This window comes from Borostomias antarcticus (genome assembly GCF_949987555.1).
Source record: "Borostomias antarcticus genome assembly, chromosome: 29".
NCBI classification, from domain to species: Eukaryota; Metazoa; Chordata; class Actinopteri; order Stomiiformes; family Stomiidae; genus Borostomias; species Borostomias antarcticus.
In genome coordinates, this window is record NC_140262.1 from 2,362,629 (window position 1) to 2,385,128 (window position 22,500).

The 22,500-nt window shown below is 45.4% G+C and overlaps 2 protein-coding genes across 2 annotated transcripts in view; both read right to left on the minus strand.

Moving 5' to 3' along the window:
• slc16a9b (solute carrier family 16 member 9b) overlaps positions 1-2,068 on the minus strand; it is a gene marked incomplete at both ends in the record, with an annotated part of 3,818 nt that extends 1,750 nt beyond the window's left edge. The window contains 4 exons of the mRNA XM_084459844.1: positions 1-95; positions 217-312; positions 652-795; positions 1,849-2,068. The exon at positions 1-95 is cut by the window's left edge and continues 290 nt beyond it. Coding sequence (XP_084315970.1) covers positions 1-95; positions 217-312; positions 652-795; positions 1,849-2,068 — 555 coding nt within the window. The remainder of the gene's footprint in view (positions 96-216; positions 313-651; positions 796-1,848) is intronic.
• A 1,909-nt stretch (positions 2,069-3,977) lies between these two features.
• Positions 3,978-15,894, minus strand: ccdc6b (coiled-coil domain containing 6b; the record flags this gene model as incomplete). The annotated part of the gene is made up of 9 exons (XM_084459801.1): positions 3,978-6,044; positions 7,066-7,190; positions 8,581-8,681; positions 11,138-11,294; positions 11,706-11,866; positions 13,437-13,540; positions 13,748-13,876; positions 14,079-14,228; positions 15,652-15,894. The coding sequence occupies 9 exons, from the start codon at positions 15,892-15,894 to the stop codon at positions 5,859-5,861; spliced, it is 1,356 nt and encodes a 451-aa protein (XP_084315927.1). The 3' UTR covers positions 3,978-5,858.
• Positions 15,895-22,500: the final 6,606 nt, after the last annotated feature.

Genomic DNA, 22,500 nt, shown 5'->3' on the forward strand with positions numbered 1-22,500 from the left:
CAGGGCTCCAATGATGAGTAGACATCCGTCCAGGCCGAACAGCTCGATTAACTCATTCTGAGCGGTGGCGTAGATGAAGCCTCCAACACTGGTGCCTGGAGACGAGGATGGCGGGGGGAGGGGGTGTCATTCATCTCCTCAGATCTCCTCGATATTTACATTTATTGATTGATCACGCCCTCGCTTCCTGAATTGACTGAAATAATCATGGCATACCTGTAGTGACTATTCCCAGAGCGAGGCCTCTCTTCTTGTCGAAATACTGACAGGTGATCGTCAGCGTGGCAGCGTAGACCAGCCCACAGCCCAGCCCTGCCACACACAGAACACATTCATTACAATTACATTACATTACAGTCATTTAGCAGACGCTTTTATCCAAAGCGACTAACAATAATTGCATTTAACGCAGGAAAAGCCAATGTACTACTACTTGCCAGAACTCACAAGTGCATCTTCTTTCTAAAACAAGTGACTAAGAGTATAATCTAGTGCTGAAGGCAAAGTGCAAGAATAGCAATCTAAAGTACAGTGCAATACAATACAAAACAATACATTCACATCTTTGGCAGGTTTGTTTTTCGTGTACTGACAAACTAAACGAGCAATGCCAATTTGACCTTTGACCTCAGCGTCTGGAGGGTGACCTACCGACGACGAGGCCGTAGGAGAAGATGAGGAAGGGGACGTTGGGGGCGAAGGCGCTGAGCATCAGGCCGCCGGAGACCATGACCCCGCTGAAGATGGTGACCGGCCGCGCCCCGAAGTTCACCACGCAGGCACCGCAGATAGGACCTTTGGAGAGAGGAGGAGGAGGAGGAAGAGGAGGAGGAGGAGAGAGAGAGAGAGAGGATATCAATACAAGTACAACAACACCACACTCAAGATATGAAGAGAGAGGTGGGGCGGAGATAAAGAGAGAGAGAGAGAGAGAGAGAGAGAGAGAGAGAGAGGGATGGAGAGAATACTACTACTGGCGGAGGATGAGTATCAACGGTATCGACAATCAGCGACAACAACAACAGAACTGTGCCAGCAGCTCAATTCCCTATTATTACGACAGTGTTCCTGTATCACTGACACCTTGCTCTGCTCTGCCTGTCCTCTCCACCGAGACCTCTTGTTATGTCAGACAGGCCCTTGGGGAGAGTCTACAACCCAAACTACCCAGAATGCTCTCTGCTTGACTGTCGAGAGGGAGCGTGTCTGCAGCCAGCGCCTGCCCATGCCCTGACCCCCCTATATATTGATTGTCTTCGCTCCAGAGGGGTAGATTAGGGTTAAAACCAATAAACCATTATGACACTCACTCAGATTTAAAATCGTACATATGCAAACACACATCCACATGCAACAATGCACATTTGCATCTTCATGCACTATACACTTTACGCACACAATAGCCTTCTATTACGTCGTACTGCATGGTTTTTATTACGATTGTAGCTATTTTTATTACTATTATCCTGTATTATACTGTCTTTTTTGTCATTATCTTGTGTTGTTATTTATGTGTTACTGCTATGATGTTGAGGAGCCAGAGAATTATTAATTAATTAATAAATAATAACAACCTAAGAATTATACTCCCCTGTACAAAGGCTGTAACGATAAAGGTAAGTGAATCTGAAAACCTCCAAGTCCTGAGGCACTTGACTTAAACTGACATGATTCTTTTGACATTCTCTATAAAAGGTTACAAATAGAGATGGTACCTAAAATTAAATCTAATCACACTTAACCGGAACATGGAATGGAGTTGGGAATTTGGAGTTGGAAACACACACACACACACACACACACACACACACACACACACACACACACGGCCCCCCACCCTCTACTTACTGGCTATGAGTCCCACTCCGGAGACCAAGGAGCCCACCCAGGCAGTCATGGCCTTGCTCTCCTGGAAGGCGTGGAGCCAGTCTGGGTAGAGCACACCCACTGACTGGGGTGAGCCGTAAGCCAGCAGCTGAGCCATGAAGCAGGCCACCACCACGGCCCAGCCCCAGCCCCCATCCAGGGCCTTCCCACCAGTGATGCTGCCACCCTGAGTCGTTGTCATACTGACAGAGAGCTCGCTGGAGACAACTGGCAGTCCTAGAGGGAGAAGAGAGAGAGATATTTGTTTTTCACTTGCTTTGGCAATGTTTACCATGCTAACAAAGCACCTTTAATTGGATTGTGTGTGTGTGTGTGTGAGAGAGAGAGAGAGAGAGAGAGAGAGAGAGAGAGAGAGAGAGACGGTGTTTACAAGGAGAAAACAACACGTGTCATTTATTTAGGAAATGAGGTCAGATCTGTAGTAACGTTAGTGTGTTAGCTTGGCGTGTCCTTAAAAAGTTCTTAGGCGATGTACATTAAACCATTTACCAGTATTTAAGCAGGGGCCACCAAGTGCCGTTTTGCCTATTTTTCAATTATATAGTATTTTATGTAATAAGTGTGATTTTAAAATGCTATCACATTGATTTCCACTTTGATATCTTTTCTAATTCGCACCTAAACCTCACCTTAAACTGGGTTTTCGTTCGTTCGCTCGGAGAAACTAAACTGCCCCTAAGCCTATGCGTGCGCATCTCAAAGTTTTGGGAAGTCGATTTACATCTGTGTTAAATCTTGTTTCAAATCATTCCAAACATTTGCTGGCTCGTCACATATCGTTATAATAAAATAGCCTAGATATTTAAACCAGCTTACATTTAGGCTAGGACCAGGCTACCCTAAAAACATTCAAATATAAATCAGAGACACAGTCTCAGTGGTGATAATGTAATACGCATCTGGTGATACATAATATAATAGGCCTACATTGCTTTATGGAATGACTGTATTCTCATTCCCATGTGTTGTTTTGCCAAAGTATAAGAATGATGAAACTTACCTCGATATTTCTAAGCACCTGCAGGTGTAGTGTGAGGGTCGCCTAAAAGCAGCCGAGCGCAGTGGAGATGGACCGCCGGAGCCTTTGCGCTGCGCCCAAAACTGAATCTATCATAGCCGAGTAAGCATTTCAACTCAAGTAAATGTACTAAAGCCTAGCTTACTCTATAACCCGGTCTGTGTTGATGTGGCATCCTCCGCGGGTGAATGAGAGACCCAGCGGAGGAAGGTTGAGCTTTTGTTGCCAAGCGCACAAACCGGTTTGAAGCTGTTCGCTCTGGTCTGACCGAAGTGCTGCCTCGACTTCCTCCTTCACTGTACCAGCGTGGAGATGTGGCTGTTAACAGCTGTTTGAGACATCAAACGCAAAGACCGACTTCTCCATCCTCCCCCAGCACCTCGCCAGGAAAGCTGACAAAGGACACAATATAATATAAAAATACACCGTTCATGAATAATGTTAGTTATTTAGCCCTTAGGCTATTAGTTTAATTGTAATAAACGCGTATGTGGTTGTGAAACGCGTATGTGAAACAATGGAAGTTGTGATATGAGATCTAGGTCCTACTGTAGGCTATGACAATAGGCTATCCTATGCTATGATAGGCAGGCTATTTCGAATTAAACATTATACCCTGTGGGCTAATGCAGAATGAAATATAATATGACTTTATTGTATTATGAAGCCTACATATTGAATGTAGAAATAACACGTTTTAAGCAGGGTTGATGCCCAGAGAACCACTGTAACACGCCAGTCTGAACCGGTTCTCCTCCATCATGGTTCTGCCAGACTGGCACACACACGTGCGGCTCTAAGCTGAGGTAAAACTCTTCAACGAGAATGGTCACTATAACAAACAATAGCCTATTATAAAAGGTGTCAATTGACCTTATAATTAGTATATTAAATTTATTTCATTTTTAAAATGACAATATTGGGCTATTTGAGAAAATGCTTCAGATTAATTCGAGCTTCAGTTTCACTGCTTTAAGTTAACGCATGACATCATTGGGAAACACCCGGATAATGATACCTTGTGGAAAATAAGCAGACCGAACAAACTGATTGAACCACACATTAAGGCTTTAATTATTTGATGTGGGGGGAAAGCTATATCGACAGCGAGCAATACCACATTGAGTTAAGGCTCTGAGTTGAAATGTTTATGATTATAAGAAGAAAACGTGAGCATTATAACATTCACTATAGTCAACCGTCCCCGGGGGAAAAAAAAGCATAAGTCCTCCACCCAAATCAGAAACAACTAAACACAATCAGTCTCTGAGAATGGATCTGCTTGCAACCACTGCAATATACACATATACCTCACAGATCAAACAAAATCATTTTCTTTTTCACCTGAAATGAAACATGTACAAATGTAAAACAATAATAAAGTAGGCTACAGTTGAGAAGATGCAACAAAAGGCAATGTGGCCCTATAAACCCCGGGGGGCCTCCTGTGTCCCGTCACCAAACCCCCACAAGCCAAGTCAAACAGTGCTAAGCCCAGCTGTAGACTGACTCCATCCACTCTAGGTGCTGGGACTAAAGCCTAGTTTACACTGTATAAGACAAGATATGGGCATTGTCTTTAGCTCGGTTTCCACGGCAACCGAATCACCAACTGTACATCACACAAAAACATCAGGCTCACAGGGCTCGTCTTACAAAGTATAACAGGCAAATGACAGTTTTAGGTTGGCACTAGTGTGATCAAAATGACAATAGTGCTGCGTGTGGTAGGGATATCTACGAGTAACACAAAGCAAGAGAAATCCATTAGTGACACGCCGACATCGCCCTGGCTGTGACAGGAGACGGGGAAAGGCCAGTATCCTGTTCTGGTGTACAGTATGCACAGTGATGATGGTGGATGTGGGTGATGTACCGTACGTAGCGGATGCTACGGTCTACAGTCTACACATAGGCTACTATAGGTAGAAATTAGATCATTTTTTCACATTTCAACGTAAACGGCAATGCCAATAAAATGCATACCGTCTAAGATATATAGTAGGTAGGCTTCACATAGTCTTGCAGGCTGGTAAAGGGTGATGTGGTGTGAGAGAGGGGGGATGTGTGCACAACACAAAGGTGTTGTTAGCAATTTCTGGTATATGTACACATGTCTGGAGCCAGCATATGGCATAGAGCAAAATATTAAGTCTGTTCCATTGCTAGGCTACAATCTAACTCTACATTTCAAACTCTTTAAATGTATTACTCACAGTGGGATTTTTTTGTTCAAAGCTTGCAAAAAAACATTTTGTACTTTTTATATGTTTTCATGCCATGTGAGTCTACTTGCTGAAGCCATTATATAATCATGACACGATGTATTCTTCTCCAAAGCTATTGTCCCTCACAAGAGTTTGATCATGTTACAATGTCTGGCATTTCTCGCAAGAGAGAAATATTGTTCACCCAACACGACCTGGAGACCAAACCATTAACCCTGTCTATACTTTTAAAAGTTAACTTGGAGTGAGATATAGACTCCATAAAAAAAATGTGTTGTAGTCACGTCCAAAAAGACAATGTTGAGAAAATGCAAACAATTTAAAAGACATCAGGTAGCAGCGCTTAGACATTTGCTTCAGATCCCATTGCTACTGCTATCAAACACACTGCGTACTGTACATACAGTACGCCTGCTCACACTGTAGCTCTCTTGATGGTACCCGTTTCCACAGACAACACCTTCTCTCACATTTTAATGTACACTATTTTAAGAGCGCAAATATGGTATTGCTGCGTGAAATGTAGATGAAAGTGTCTGCTGTGTGGCATACATGTTGTACAGGCTAGGTTTAGTCCACACCGATTAGAGGGAGGTCTCGTCAGTGCAGGACGAAGCATTCTCCGCACAGAACGCCTCGTTAGAACCACCAGGAGAACCGTCGGTGTCTGGTTCTAAGAGACCAGGTCCATTCTGGTGAAATCTGCTCATGCACTACGACTCGGCTTAGGACGACGGGTGCTGGTGCAAAGCATGCTGGGACGGAGACGTCTGAGAGGAGGAAGGCTGGCCGGCCGTCGGCTGAGCTGGCGGAGGGGGCGGGGCGGGCAATGCTGGTTGGGTGATGGGGGAGGGAGGTGGTGTCGGTCTCTTGAACTTGTCTGGACTGTTGCTTCTTCTGGGGGAGGGTCTCTGGGGACGGGAGAGAGGTCAGAGGTCAGTGGAATAGTGATGTCTGATTGTTGATGAATGACTTTTACAATTACCCAATCACATTCATTTGGTATTCTTACTATATCAGTAAACGTTCCTATCTATTTACCTAGTAATTACTATGTAATTAACAGACCATAAAATAAAGCACTACCATGCAGCTCTATTCTAATATTTACAAAGGTGGAAAGCTTAGAGGGTGGAAAGAGTTGCGAATTTCAAAGTCACAAAACAATCAGTGCAACAGCTGTTTGTAGACACAAATCGTTTGAACCCTGAAAAAGTCAATTCTACAGAGGTCAACCTATAATTTACTCCCCAGTCCTGGACCTTAAATGTCAAGTAAACAATCAATACATGGTTACTATTGCTTCAGCCAGGGGTAGGAGGCTGTTTAAATCATAAGGCCCTACGGTCATTCATGTGTAAAAATAGAAAATCCCGTTGAAGCCGATTCTTCAACATTTCCTGTAATAACAAATTATGTCCAACAACAGCCGCTGTAACGAGAGAAGGTTCACTATTGTACCTATAACTGTTGTAAGGCTTTCTATTCTGTCTCCAATTGCGCTGCCCCAGGAGCCTATTGTCAGCTGTGTCAGATCAGTCTTCTCTGTGCGTCTGTGTGTGTGTGAGCGCGCAGTGATATATCTCTAAATATAGCCCTGGTCCACACGGAGAGTCCGTCCCAGTCATTTCCCGAACACGCTCACGAGCCCACCAGACAGAGCATTGGACGGCACTGGGAGGAAAGCCAGGAAGGAAGTAGGCCTCGTGTGCGACACTGCTTTCCCTTCCTGGCCGTCTGTGGTTGTTGTCATGTGACCTAGTTCTAAAGGTTGGCTGCCCAGGGTGGAGCTGTCATAGGAACAGCCGACGACCATTCCTGCTCGGAATGTTCCTCTGCTGTGTTGAGAGGTTCCTGGCTGGAAAGTTGAGTTTATAACAGCATTTTCTTGTAGAGACCTGAACCACAAACACACACACACAATGGACTCACCGTGACGGAGTGTGCAGCGCCCATGTGGCTGTGAAGGCCAGGCGCGTTGTAGAAGGAGGACATCCCAGCTCTGGTCAGGGTGGATGGAGGCGTGAAGCCGACAGTGTGGCTCGCGAAGCTCAAACCTACGACAGACACAAGGCAGAGACCGGGCTGTTAGCGGCAGGAACGATCACACCCAACATGTCAGGATCGCACGGCCGTCTGTCAACATCTAGCAATCTCCTAGCTGGCCTTTCCCTTTGCCGTTTCGTCTTTTTGTTTTGTATTTTAGGTTTCGAGAATACGTTTCATCCGAGATATTATCAGGCCCACCGAGACCTCGGTGGCATTGTTAAAACAACGGTTCTTCGCCCGTCATGAGTCACACCCGACGTCCCCACCCAGCACCAGCACCAAGCACCCAACACCCAGTCCCAGGGCATTAGTCTAGTAGGATGAGTACATAACATTATGACACGCTCACACCTTTCCGTCAATTATGTAACACCAGTTGCTTTTATCGGTAAGCCTACGCCTATTACCTAATATATATCGTGATGGCCGATATACTGTAAGGGGTAACTGAACCCATTTGGTTTCAACCACAATACTCCACAAACGAGTGATAGTCACACTCACACACAAACACACTAGTTGCCGTATTGTTTATGATGAACCCAGCCCAGGAAGAGAAAGTGAAGTGAGTCATCCAGAGAGATAAGATAGACTTCCCAGGCTATCCGGTATCCCAGAGTGCATTAGGGATCCCAGAGTGCACTGGGACAATGGACTAACCTGGCGCCAGGGACCTGGTTAGAGGGCGAGGATCGGGTGGAGGAGAAAAAGAGGATTAAGGTGGAGGAGGTCTCTCTATCTTTATTATCCTTATTCTCTCTCTCTCTCTCTCTCTCTCTCTCTGTCTGTCTGACCTGCTGAGATCCTATCTGTCCCTTCACAGATCTAAGAACACAGGGGATGTACAGGAAGGGAGTACACTAGCTAATTACTATATACAGGTTAAAATTAGTCAGTCAGTCAGTCAGTCACACACACTTACACACACACCTACACACACACACCTACACACACACACCTACACACACACCTACACACACACCTACACACACCTACACACACCTACACACACCTACACACACACACACACACACACCTCAAGCCACCAGTGGTGACAGCATCTGACCAGTGACCAAAAGGTTACTGTTTCAAGACCAGGCTAAATCACTTCACAAGTGATTTCCCATCAATCAATGCCTACCGCTGTGCCCTTGATTAAGGCACTTAACCCCGACACTAGCTCACTTCCTTTGGATTTCAGTGACAGCTGAATGACTAAAATGTAAAACGTGGAAATTTAGCTGTGAGCAGATACAAACAGCTCAGGGCTTCCTGTGACACTGAGGTAATGGAACAAGTTCTGGAGTGTGTAAATGTGCCTGTGTGTGTGTGTGTGTGTGTGTGTGTGTGTGTGTGTGTGTGTGTGTGTGTGTGTGTGTGTGTGAGCAGCCTGCGTACCTGGGGAGATGGGTCTGCTGGAGCTGGGGGAGGGGGGGTACGGGATGGGACTGGACACGGTTCGGGGACGCAGACCTTGAGCCGACATCTCGTTGAAGTACCTGAAACAGGGGGGAGGTGAACGCACAAGTCTCTACGTTAAACATACGAATCACAATTGTCCCCCAGACACACACACACACACGCGCACACACAACACAGTCTGTGGAACTGTGGAAGCGATGCAACGGCGCCTTTGTTTGGCGTCGCCGCCGCCCGCTTGGCGGCAGCTACTGTTCCCTTCCTGTTTACTGTTGTTCTGTCCCGTGTCCCTGTTTGCTCCGATGTTTACGGCGGTCTATGATCGTATCCGGGGTTCCTTTGGATCTATCTGTGGGATCTGTGTCATCGGGACCCGGGAATGGACATCCTGCAAACCCTGCCGTTCCTGTCTGCCCCCAACCTACGTCAGCTTGTTCATCATGAGGCTAATTATCATTCGATTTGAATGCTAGTTTTAGCACAAAAATATGTGGCAGTGGACCTTGAAGCAGAGAATACTGTGTAAACAGCGTAGATCAATCGTAGCAGCACTTCGAGTCACTGTTTATATGAAAGTGGGACCACGGTTAATACCACTTAATAACTGCGATTACAACATCAGGTAAAATAATCACAATTATTAATTTCATTCATAATCATGCAGCCTTAATTAGCCCAGGACTAAATGCTTTCAGCACATCTATCCTTCTCTCCCTCGAGCTCTTCTCCCTTCATACACCCACCAATCCCTCCCCGCCTACCTCTCATCATCCATCTACCTTCTTACACCCACCAATCCCTCCCTGCCTACCCCTCATCATCCATCTACCTTCATACACCCACCAATCCCTCCCTGCCTACCCCTCATCATCCATCTACCTTCATACACCCACCAATCCCTCCCTGCCTACCTCTCATCATCCATCTACCTTCATACACCCACCAACCCCTCATCATCCATCTACCTTCATACACCCACCAACCTCTCATCATCCATCTACCTTCATACACCCACCAATCCCTCCCTGCCTACCTCTCATCATCCATCTACCTTCATACACCCACCAACCCCTCATCATCCATCTACCTTCATACACCCACCAATCCCTCCCTGCCTACCTCTCATCATCCATCTACCTTCATACACCCACCAATCCCTCATCATCCATCTACCTTCATACACCCACCAATCCCTCCCTGCCTACCTCTCATCATCCATCTACCTTCATACACCCACCAACCCCTCATCATCCATCTACATTCATACACCCACCAATCCCTCCCTGCCTACCTCCCATCATCCATCTACCTTCATACACCCACCAATCCCTCCCTCTCATCATCCATCTACCTTCATACACCCACCAATCCCTCCCTGCCTACCTCTCATCATCCATCTACCTTCATACACCCACCAATCCCTCCCTGCCTACCTCTCATCATCCATCTACCTTCATACACCCACCAACCCCTCCCTGCCTACCTCTCATCATCCATCTACCTTCATACACCCACCAACCCCTCCCTGCCTACCTCTCATCATCCATCTACCTTCATACACCCACCAATCCCTCCCTGCCTACCTCTCATCATCCATCTACCTTCATACACCCACCAATCCCTCCCTGCCTACCTCTCATCATCCATCTACCTTCATACACCCACCAATCCCTCCCTGCCTACCTCTCATCATCCATCTACCTTCATACACCCACCAACCCCTCCCTGCCTACCTCTCATCATCCATCTACCTTCATACACCCACCAATCCCTCCCTGCCTACCTCTCATCATCCATCTACCTTCATACACCCACCAATCCCTCCCTGCCTACCTCTCATCATCCATCTACCTTCATACACCCACCAACCCCTCATCATCCATCTACCTTCATACACCCACCAATCCCTCCCTGCCTACCTCTCATCATCCATCTACCTTCATACACCCACCAACCCCTCATCATCCATCTACCTTCATACACCCACCAACCCCTCCCTGCCTACCTCCCATCATCCATCTACCTTCATACACCCACCAATCCCTCCCATCATCCATCTACCTTCATACACCCACCAATCCCTCCCTGCCTACCTCCCATCATCCATCTACCTTCATACACCCACCAATCCCTCCCTGCCTTCCTCTCATCATCCATCTACCTTCATACACCCACCAACCCCTCATCATCCATCTACCTTCATACACCCACCAATCCCTCCCTGCCTACCTCTCATCATCCATCTACCTTCATACACCCACCAACCCCTCATCATCCATCTACCTTCATACACCCACCAACCCCTCCCTGCCTACCTCTCATCATCCATCTACCTTCATACACCCACCAATCCCTCCCATCATCCATCTACCTTCATACACCCACCAACCCCTCCCTGTCTACCTCATCATCCATCTACCTTCATACACCCACCAATCCCTCCCTGCCTACCCCTCATCATCCATCTACCTTCATACACCCACCAACCCCTCATCATCCATCTACCTTCATACACCCACCCACCCTCCCTGCCTACCTCTCATCATCCATCTCCAGACTGGATTCGCTCTCGGACAGTTGTCTGCAGAGGGCCTCTCGTCTCTCCATCTCTCTCTGCAGCTTCCTCTGAAGGCGGACGTTCTCCTCACGCATGTGACGCTCCTCCTCAATGTACTGGGCACGCTTTTCTGTGTCTGAAGGAGCAGAGGGACATGCACGCACACGCACACGCACACATACACACACACACACACACAGACAATCAGACACACAGACACACAGACACACACACAGCTTAATGTTGTCTTCCTTGGTGTGCAATTAATTGACCCATGTTGTGTCTGCTGAGTTGAGAAAGGTTGGGGACGTCATCATCAGCTGCCAGCTGGACTACTGTTTCTTGGGCTTAGATGATCCATGATATACCGCCATCTAGTGGCCAATAGGAGAATGACAGGGCCATGATTGAAGGCAGAGCCTTCCATAGAACATATTTAAGGTTCAACAGAATTAAGGTAGCTATGCAGGCTTCCACAGATTATTGTCAAATTTTCAGAATATTGTCAAAAAGGAACCTGGCCTGGGTTCCAGGGTTCCAGACTCACGTTGCAGTGCGGCCGCGCGGAGGTTCCTCTTCAGACGTTCCACCTCGTTCTTCAGGAAGCGGATATGACGCATCATGTTCTCCGGAGAGTCGATCTCCATGTTGATGTCCCTCGGTGACGGGGGCGCAGAGACGGGCTGGTCCAGCTTCTCTTGGAGGATTCTGGGAAAATAATGATGGTGTGAGACAAGTGATGATGAGAGAGTAAGTGAAATGAACACCAATGGTAGGTGGGTCTGGCTCAGGGGTGGAGAGGGTCGTCCAATGAACGTAGGGTCGGCGGTTCGAATCCCACCTCCTCCTGTCCAAATGTCGAAGTGTCCTCGGGCAAGACACTGAACCCCAAATTGCTCCCAATGAGCAGGTTAGCACCTTGCATGGCAGCTGCCACCATTGGTGTGTGGATGTGTGTGTGAATGAGAGGCCATTGTACAGCGCTTTGGATAGAAGCGCTATATAAGTGCAGTCCATTTACCACAGTACATTTAAGCACTTTCAACAGATACACTTTTTAGCACACAGTGCATTTGCCAGTGCTGAAAACAGGGTCACACTCAGGCACAGTCCTTAACAAGCCACTTGTACACTCCAGGGCTTGACATACAGTTGAATTTTCAAAGTTACTGGGCCCAATGTTGAACATATTAGCTAGTTAGCTAGCTATTTCACTTAAGAGCCGTCTAATGTTTTCATTCACTCGTCTGCATACGCTGATCGGCAAAGCTTGCAAAATACTTCTCCCTTCTCCTCATCATATCCTAGCCAAGACTAGCGAACTGGCCAGTGAGGCTGGAAAACTCTCATTTAATCTAAAAAAACTTTCTTTTTTTTTTTCATACTCCCTGTCATTTTCATGCGGTGCTTCTGGTGAAAGGTGTTTTCTTTCTTCAGTTGTTTTTTTGCCAGGTTTTTTGCCAGCAGCAGGTGCCTTCAGAAACATTTTATTAGCGGCTATTGATTAGCGGCTATGTACAAGGTATTCAGCTGGCTTGTCTACACATTCAAGTTATCGTGCTGGCGTGTTACCACGGCCAATCAGAGTAAAGGCTCAGAGGTTCGTTTTTTGGTCACGCAAAGCTTACAGCTGGGGCGAGTTGAACATCAGCCCCGACAAAATGTACCAAACGTTAAACGGTGGTGTGTTAGAACACTCTGCTGATTGGGTAACACAGAGAAAACGTGTCGTTCAACCTGGAAAGCATAGCAAAACAAACGTTTTGTCGGGGCTGAACTCACCCGTGATCATTGTCTCTCCGTGCTCTTTGCCTTGTTTGTGGAATGTGACTGCCTATTCTCCCAAAACGATTCGTAGTCGCGAATCTCTCAAAAATGTGTTTTACTAAGGGAAGACAATTGTAAGCTTGTATATCTATATGACGTCAAAGTTATATTTGCACTGGCCCGAGCTGACCATTGAAAAGTGTTATTTACTGGTCCGGAGGTGTTCAAGACAGCACCGGGCCAGCGCTTATGTCAAGCCCTGCACTCACAAAAACAACTCAACAAATTGAACTGGCAGGAATAAATAATTGAAGTCTCAAGATCCTCTTCCTCCTTCTTTAGTGGACTGGTAACCACAACCGTAGTACTGTGTTACGGGCGACTGCTCTACTTTAGCGAGTGACTGTGGAAACCGGGTGGCCATTTTGGTTCAGACCGGGTATATATTACTTTTCTGAATGTCTGCCATCTTGGCTCAGAGACGTTACATTCCCCCAGCCAGCCGACTGACCTCTTCTCTGCCTCCAGCTTGTCCATCCTCTTCCACAGACGGTTGACCAGGGCCTCTTGCTCCTGTTCCAGAGTGTTCTCCAGGTCTATCTTCTCACGTCTCAGCTGCAGACAGATAGACAGAGAGACAGACATAGCGAGAGAGAGAGATAGGGAGAGGAGGGAGAGAAAGATAGAGGGGGAGAGAGAGACAGACAAATACAGATATAAACAGTCAGCCCGAAAGAGTGTTCACTACCACCTTATCTCAATCACAAGAGACAAATGAGGTAGTGTCTATGCTAGAACGAGCCGTATGGAGATGTGTTCTACCTGTTCCAGGGTGAGCTGTTTGGCGATGGTGTCGTTCTCCATCCTCTTGATCTTCTTCATCAGCTTGTTGACCTGGAACTCCTGCTCCTGCTCCAAGTGCTGCTCCAGCTCTGCCTTCTCATGCTGCAACTGGAGAAGGTGGACAGGATGGGGACCGAATTGAACACACACGAAATAAACACACACACACACACACACACAAACACACAAACACACACTCTTACTTCTCACACTCATTGTGTCTCTCTCTCTCTCTCTCTCTCTCTCTCACACACACGCACGCACACACGCATGCACACACCCTAGGCCTCTCCCAAGAGTATGTTCTTACTTGCATGAGTTTCCTGGAGAGCTCATTGGTAAGGAACTCCTCTTCCTTCTCATAGTTGACTGCTAGGGTCTCCTTCTCCTTCTGCAGGGCCTGGATCTTCTTAAACAAGGTGTTACTGATGAACTCTTCCTCCTGCTCAGCCCGTGCTTGCTGCCAAGACAAATACAACCAACTTAGGAGGAAAGTTGGGCTAGATTGAGACGTTGTCAATTATTTACAACGTGTCAATATATCAGATAACTTGCCTATGAGTTGAATTTGTCCTCCTAATCTGTCACATATGCCTCCCAAATGTAAAGTTATGTAAAATGCAGGTAGTATCGAGAAGGTAGCCACCCTATACTGGAGATAGTAGCTAACTAAATCGCCAGCTAGAGACCACAATCTATGAAAAGTACTAGTAGTAACAAAGCAGCTAGCTGGCCTACTACTACACTAGTTTTAGCTAGTGAAGCTACTGTATCTGGCCAGTACTGTAACGTTAGCTAGTGTTAGGTGCTTATGTTGCAACACAGGCAGGCTGAACCAGGGGATTTCCACTTAGCTAGGTGTGAGCGTGACGCTAGCAAACCTCTGAAATTAAACTCTATTATAGCAATAAACATAAGAATGAGACGTGGGATTTCAGCTGGGAAGCAAAATTGACAAAGTGTACAACACACGACAGACAACACTGAGGGGGTAGGTGAACTAGCTAATGGTGTGTTCGTTTGTTGTCGGAGGTGGCAAGTCGGAAGTGGCAAAATACCCACCTCCGACCTGTGTGCATTCGAGCTATATACCATTATATCAGTTACCTAGTTATATCTATATACCATTATATCACAGTTACCTAGTTATATCTATATACCATTATATCACAGTGACCTAGTTATATCTATATACCATTATATCACAGTTACCTAGTTATATCTATATACCATTATATCACAGTTACCTAGTTATATCTATATACCATTACATCACAGTTACCTAGTTATATCTACATACCATTATATCAGTTATCTAGTTATATCTATATACCATTATATCACAGTTACCTAGTTATATCTATATACCATTATATCACAGTTACCTAGTTATATCTACATACCATTATATCAGTTATCTAGTTATATCTATATACCATTATATCACAGTTACCTAGTTATATCTATATACCATTATATCACAGTTACCTAGTTATATCTATATACCATTATATCACAGTTACCTAGTTATATCTATATACCATTATATCACAGTTCCCTAGTTATATCTATATACCATTATATCACAGTTACCTAGTTATATCTATATACCATTATATCACAGTTACCTAGTTATATCTATATACCATTATATCACAGTTACCTAGTTATATCTATATACCATTATATCACAGTTACCTAGTTATATCTAGTGCATTGGAGCAACTGGGGGCTGAGAAACATATCCGAATTTGCGACGAGGAAGTGCGAGTTCATGAGGTGTTTTATTTAATCATTCCTAGTAGCAAGTCGCAATTTGCCACCTCCCAGTTATAAACGAACGCACCATAAGGTTAGCCTAGCCTAGCTAGCTGGCTACTCACGATAGTGACACTCGCTTTACGCAGGTCCCGATTCTCCTCTTGCAGGGCTTTGCATTTCAGTTTGAACGTTTCAAGCTCGATTTTTAGGACTTTGTTCTCTTGTTGAAGCGAGGCAAGTCGGTTGGTTAGTTCCTCTAAACGAAAGGAAGAGATGACAACTCCTGGTTTGGAAGATGAACATAGAGGAACGGCCGAGCTGCTGCCCGCTGCATCAGTATCGCTCTCACTCGCACTGTCCGCCATGATTACATGTAAGGATGCCAGGTTTCGAATTATCCCCCTACCACGAATCCGTGTACTTTCGCATGGAAGGCCATTTGTATGGAGCGCCGATTGGACCAAAACTAGTTCAACGTTCGTCACATTTTTAAGATATGAGCGATTTTTATATGGCATAACTTGTTTGTCATGTTCTACCAGTCACTTTTAGATCATATTGTTTTATTAGATGCTGCATGGCAGAGCTGACTCATGACTGACTTTAATTTGAGTGATGATGACTGTCTTCTCATGATCATGTGTCTGTGTCACAGACTATCATCTAAACCAATGAGATCAAGGAAGTGCCTTGTGGAACCAGGTCACTGGAAATTGTATTGACTTCACCTTTTGAAGTGTGTGTCTGTGTATTAGGAAGGCACACTAAGGAAGTCCCTGCTAACATCTATGTTCTCTCCAAACTGGAGGCGTGATGATCTAATTTCACAGGATAAAGGTGGCCAACTAGCTGGTCCCCTCAGCAGGTAAAACCCTCTGAACTACACTACCCATGACCTCTCTCTCCCAGAAGTGATGGACAATATATTCTATGCAGCAGATTATGTTATTCCAACCTTAACGTCTCTCTACTCAGTTGTGGACATAGTGAAGAACTACACAGCAGATTATAAGACTCATTTTCAACAAGATTCACCATGAACCAGTTCTGAGGTGTGCACACTCTACAGGAGGTCTACATGAGCTGTTCGGTGAGAATACAGTTAGGTCCATAAATATTTGGACACTGACACAATTTTTCATCATTTTAGCTCTGTACATCACCACAATCAATCAATCAATCAATCAAAGCTTTATTTATATAGCGCATTTCATACCCAGAGGCAACACAATGCGCTTTACAGAGAACAAGGGAGGTGGGCAGACATCCCACCCCTACATATTCCAGAGGGAAGCAAAAAACAGTAATCACCCGAGGGCCAGATAAGTGAGCTGTAAAAATTCTTCCCTGACCCCTCTCAACGAGGCGATCGAGCAAGCTCCTGGAGTATGTTTGTCTACTAGTTTGCCGGCTAAGAACATTTATAGAGCAATAAATAACATTAAATTACATTTTCAGAGTAAGAGAGGCTAATAACATCATAGGAGAGACATGGCAAACATTGGTGTATGTCTGTGTGTGCATAAATGTGCCTGGGCCCAGATAGAGGCAGGGGTTTGGGTAGGGTGGGGGGTAGGAAAAGGATACGGACCCGGGTTAGGGTGAGGGGAAGGGGATCTGAGCCCAGGACTGGTGTATGTCAGTGTGTGTGTGAGTGTGCCTGGGTCCAGGTAGAGGCAGGGGTCAGGGGTAGGGTTGGGGTAGGAAGAGGATACGGACCCGGGGTAGGGTGAGGGGAAGGGGGTACTGGACCCAGGCCTAAGGCCGGAAGTGGACTGTTGTATGTCTGTGTGTGCGTGTGTGTGTGTTAACTAATTTGCTACGACATCTGCAGCAGATACAGGGGCATCCATCGGACTCAGGGTGGTCCATTGGCGACAGCGGGGCATCCACTGGACCTGGTTAGAAGATAGGAGGGAGAGAGAGAGGCACTAGGGAGAGGGGAGGCAGAACAGGGTTAGTAGCACACGGAGCCATATATAGAGCAATACATTACGTCAAACTACATTTTCAGAGCAAGAAAGGCTAAGAGCATCATGGGAGAGGTGTGGCAAACACTAATGTGTGTGTGTGTGTGTGTGCGTGCCTGGGCCCCGATAGAGGCAGGGGTTGGGGTAGGGTGGGGGGTAGGAAAAGGATACGGACCCGGGTTAGGGTGAGGGGAAGGGGATCTGAGCCCAGGACTGGTGTATGTCAGTGTGTGTGTGAGTGTGCCTGGGTCCAGGTAGAGGCAGGGGTCTGGGTTAGGGTTGGGGTAGGAAGAGGATACGGACCCGGGTTAGGGTGAGGGGTAGGGGGTACTGGGCCCAGGCCTAAAGCCGGAAGTGGACTGTTGTATGTCTGTGTGTACGTGTGTGTGTGTTAACTAATTTGTTACGACATCTGCAGCAGACACAGGGGTATCTATCGGTCTCAGGGTGGTCTGCTGGTGACAGTGGGGCATCCACTGGACCTGGTTAGAAGATAGGAGGGAGAGAGAGAGGCACTAGGGAGAGGGGAGGCAGAGCAGGGTTAGTAGCACACAGAGCCATATATAGAGCAGTACATTACATCAAACTACATTTTTAGAGCAAGAAAGGATAAGAGCATCATGGGAGAGGTGTGGCAAACCCTGATGTGTGTCTGTGTGTGTGTGCGTGCCTGGGCCCAGATAGAGGCAGGGGTCAGGGGTAGGGTGGGGGGTAGGAAGAGGATACGGACCCGGGTTAGGGTGAGGGGGAGGGGATCTGAGCCCAGGACTGGTGTATGTCTGTATGTGTGTGAGCGTGAGTGTAGGTGTGCCTGGGTCCAGTTAGAGGTAGGGGTCAGGGGTAGGGTTGGGGGTGGGAAAAGGATACGGACCCGGGGTAGGGTGAGGGGAAAGGGAACTGGGCCCAGGTCCAGGCCTAAGCTGGGTGTGGACTGGTGTGTGTCTGTGTGTACGTGTGTGTTAACTAGGTACTGCAACATCCACAACTGACACAGGGGTAACTATTGTCTGCGGGCGACAGTGGGGCATCTACTGGACCAATGTATATAGAGGATTCACAGGTAGGTTTGAGGCTGCCTTTCTGTGTCTCAAGTTCCTAGCTAGTGATTGTAGGCTAGGTCGAAAAGGTATGTCTTGAGGTCTCGCTTGAAGACCTCCGTTGTTTCGGCCCTTCTTAGGCACTCCGGTAGGGTGTTCCAGAGGTTGGGGGCATAGAAACTAAAAGCTGCCTCTCCGTGTTTCTTGGTCCTGGCTTTTGGAACTGTTAAGAGTTCAGTACCTGAGGATCTGAGTGGTCTGTTGGGCATGTACTTAACAAGCATGTTTGAAATATATTCTGGTGAGTGATTGTGGAGAGATTTATAGACTAGTAGTAGTATTTTAAAGTCTATTCTAGAGTTGACTGGTAACCAGTGTAGTGATTTTAAGGCTGGTGTGATGTGTGCCCTTCGTCTAGTCTTAGTGAGGACTCGTGCTGCAGCATTCTGTATCATTTGTAGCTTAGAGATTGCTTTCTTTGGTAGGCCTGATAGTAGAGCATTGCAGTAGTCCAGCCTGCTTGTGATGAAAGCATGCATTAATCTTTCGGTGTCAGCCTGAGAGAGAAAGGGTTGCACCTTGGCAATGTTCCTTAGGTGGTAGAAAGATGTCTTTGTAATATTCTTTATGTGGTTTTCAAAATTAAGATCTGAGTCAAGTATGACACCTAGGTTTTTAGCCTGGCAATTGGTGTCAATTTTCAGAGTTTTTAAGTGCGCAGCTAGTTTCTCTCTTTCAGCTTTTTCTCCAATGATCAGTACTTCTGTTTTGCCCTGGTTTAGTTGGAGGAAATTATGTGACATCCATAAATTTATATCTGTAGTACACTTGACAAGGCAGTCAACCAAGCTGTAGTTACTGGGTGTTACAGAAATATAGAGTTGGGTATCATCTGCGTAGCTATGGTAGCTAATGTTGTGCCTCCTGATGACACTGCCAAGGGGCAGCATGTACAGGCTGAAGAGTAGAGGTCCTAGGATCGATCCTTGGGGCACCCCACAGGTCATTGGGATCTTTCCTGAGCTATAATCACCGAGGGCGACGAAGAAATCCCGACCGGTTAGATAGGTCTTAAGCCAATTTAGGACTGGACCAGAGAGGCCAACCCACTTTTCCAGTCTTTCGATGAGGATTGCATGATCTATAGTATCAAAGGCTGCACTCAGGTCCAGGAGGACGAGGACAGAAAGCTCTTTGGAGTCAGCATTAATTCTGAGGTCATTTACAACTTTGACTAATGCCGTCTCTGTGCTATGATGGGCGCAATGAAACATTCAATATGTGCTTTAAGTGCAGACATTCAGCTTTAATTTGAGGGTATTTACATGCAAATCAAGTGAAAGGTATAGGAATTACAATTACATCTTATATGTGGTATCCCCCTTTTTAAGGGACCAAGAATAAATTGACAAACTAACATAATCAGATTTTTTATTTTTTTTATTTTTATATTTTGGTTGTAAATCCTTTTCAGTCAGTGACAGCCTGAAGTGTGGAACCCATAGACATCACCAGATGCAGGGTTTGTCCCTGGTGATGCTCTGCCAGGCCTCTACTGCAACTGTCTTCAGTTCCTGCTTGTACTTTGGGCGGTTTCCCTTCAGTTTTGTCTTCAGCAACTGAAATGCATGCTCAAACTGCATCCATGGAGCCTGTCATAGAAATTGTAGTTTCACCACCTCACCATCTCCCTCAACCTTTCACATAGCTGTGCTAATCTAATTTATGACAGGATGACCTCACCAGGAGGTCGAGACACCTAGACGTTGTCTGCTCCAGAATAACCATCCTTTGTCCCATTGTCCCTGTAAGATTTACCGCCTTTTCTCATGTCACGTGTCTGTATTCTCGACCACTGTTGATGATGTCCGCCATTTATTATGACGTACAGATGGGTTAGCCAATCACATCCCTGGAAGCGTCATACCTGTGTATTGCTTGAATATAAGGCGGCGCAAGACCAGACTGCGGCACTTCTGCTGGATGAACCACTCACGTGCGTTATCCTGGAAGACCTTGCGCTCGTATGTTTTCTCAATAAACCAGACTAAACCTCTTTGAGCGAACCTTGGCAAATCTTTTTTACTTTCGATCAGGTTTAATTCCACTACAAGCCATCAGCAGACGGCGAAAGAAAGAGGAAGTGCTAATGAAAATCTCGTGAATAAGTCCCAGTTGCAAATATCAGCAATCAAAATAATTATAACATTTTTTAACTTTGTAGAATTAGAATAATATTATAATTATCTATACAATGTGATCTTAAAGGTATAATATGTAATATATGGATTAAAATAAATAAAAAATAAAAAAAAATAATACATCCATAGGGCTTTGCGAAGGCTGCAGAGTAAAAGTATTGCTTTTCCATAAAAAAATATATTTTGTCTGAAATTATTACATTATGAAGTTTTGAGAGCCCGACAATGACACTGTTGATATCATACCAGCCAATAGTATCACAGCGTTGATACTGGGTTGCCAGGTACTATTCTAGCTTCACCACTGTGAGATTAGCAAAAGCCAGCTAACGTTATACTTCCATGAATTAGCAGCATTATAGATGTTGGTTAGTGTGTGTGCGACTATAAAACGGCAGCTTTTCCGTCCACTTCCACTCATTCTTTTCAGCTAAACGTTTGGTAAAATGGCCGAGTTTCGTTGTCCTGCTTCTCTTCCTGAGCCCCGGCAGTTCTTATCTTTAGACACTAGATGGGGGAAATAATCCATATATTACATATTATACCTTTAACGATATGTTGCCACAAAGCTTATGCTTCACAATCTTTATTTTATTTATTTATTTTTTTAAACTGGCAGAACATTTGCTACCTAAAAATGTGTCAGAATGCCTCACAGGGGTGACACAGGAGGCCTTCCTTGGCACTTCTGGGTAAAATAAGTAACTGCCCAATAAAATGTTTACCCTACAAGAGCAACGTCCCCTGGCAGTTCCAAAGACCACCTTGCCAGTTTGCTACAGTACTTCCACCAACAGGATTTGGACTTTCACTATGGTGTATAGGACATCAATATTACAACTGTGAAGAAGCTCAATTCAATTAGTTATGGGTCAGACATTATTTAGCCTGGACTATAGACAAAGAGGGTTTATAATATTGATATATAGTCTTTGCTATGTTTGCTTTGCTTTAATGTCTCATGTAAAGCACCTTGAATTGCCCTGTGGCTGAAATGTGCTATATAAATAAACTTGCCTTGCCTTGCCTTGCTATAGTCACACTTTTTCTGACAGTGTCAAATGTGTCAGTGCGTATATCGTCCCTAACCTATGTAGTTAGGGTTGTGGTTAGGGTTAACTATGAGTTGGCCATCAAACACACTGCAGTTTTTTTTTGTCAGACCTGGCATTGCTAGTCACCTTGATTAATAAGTGATGATTCACGTCTTTCAGTAACAAGTGAGTCCTTGGTGCTTGCAGAGCAGCCTGGAGAAAGAGCAGCACCATGTGGTAGCCTTGGGTAATGCACCGAGGCCCAGTCAGCAAGGCCTTGGCCTAATTGTAATATGCTCATAATACCTTCATGAATATAGCTTACCAATACTAGAGGATGTTTAAGATTGTACTGTATTGCATCAAAGCAATTACTGTAGGACTATATGTTTACTTTGTAGGCTATGATTTATTTGGAGCAGCTATTGTAACTAAGATGGGTGGGGAATTAAACTTTACATATAGAACTAATAACATGTTTGTGTATTGTTGACCAAAAACATGCACCCACACATTTTCAGTTTAAACACAATTTATTTTCTGTTTTAAATAATTAATTGGATCATCCAGTGTAGGCTATGTTGGTTTTTCATCCAATATGTTACCAGATCTATCATCAATGGATGCTTGTACGTGGTCTTATATGAAAACAAATCAACGCTAAGGTAATAATGTCACCAAACAAACAAACCCCCAAAATAAAAAAATCTCCATCCAAACCAATGGCAG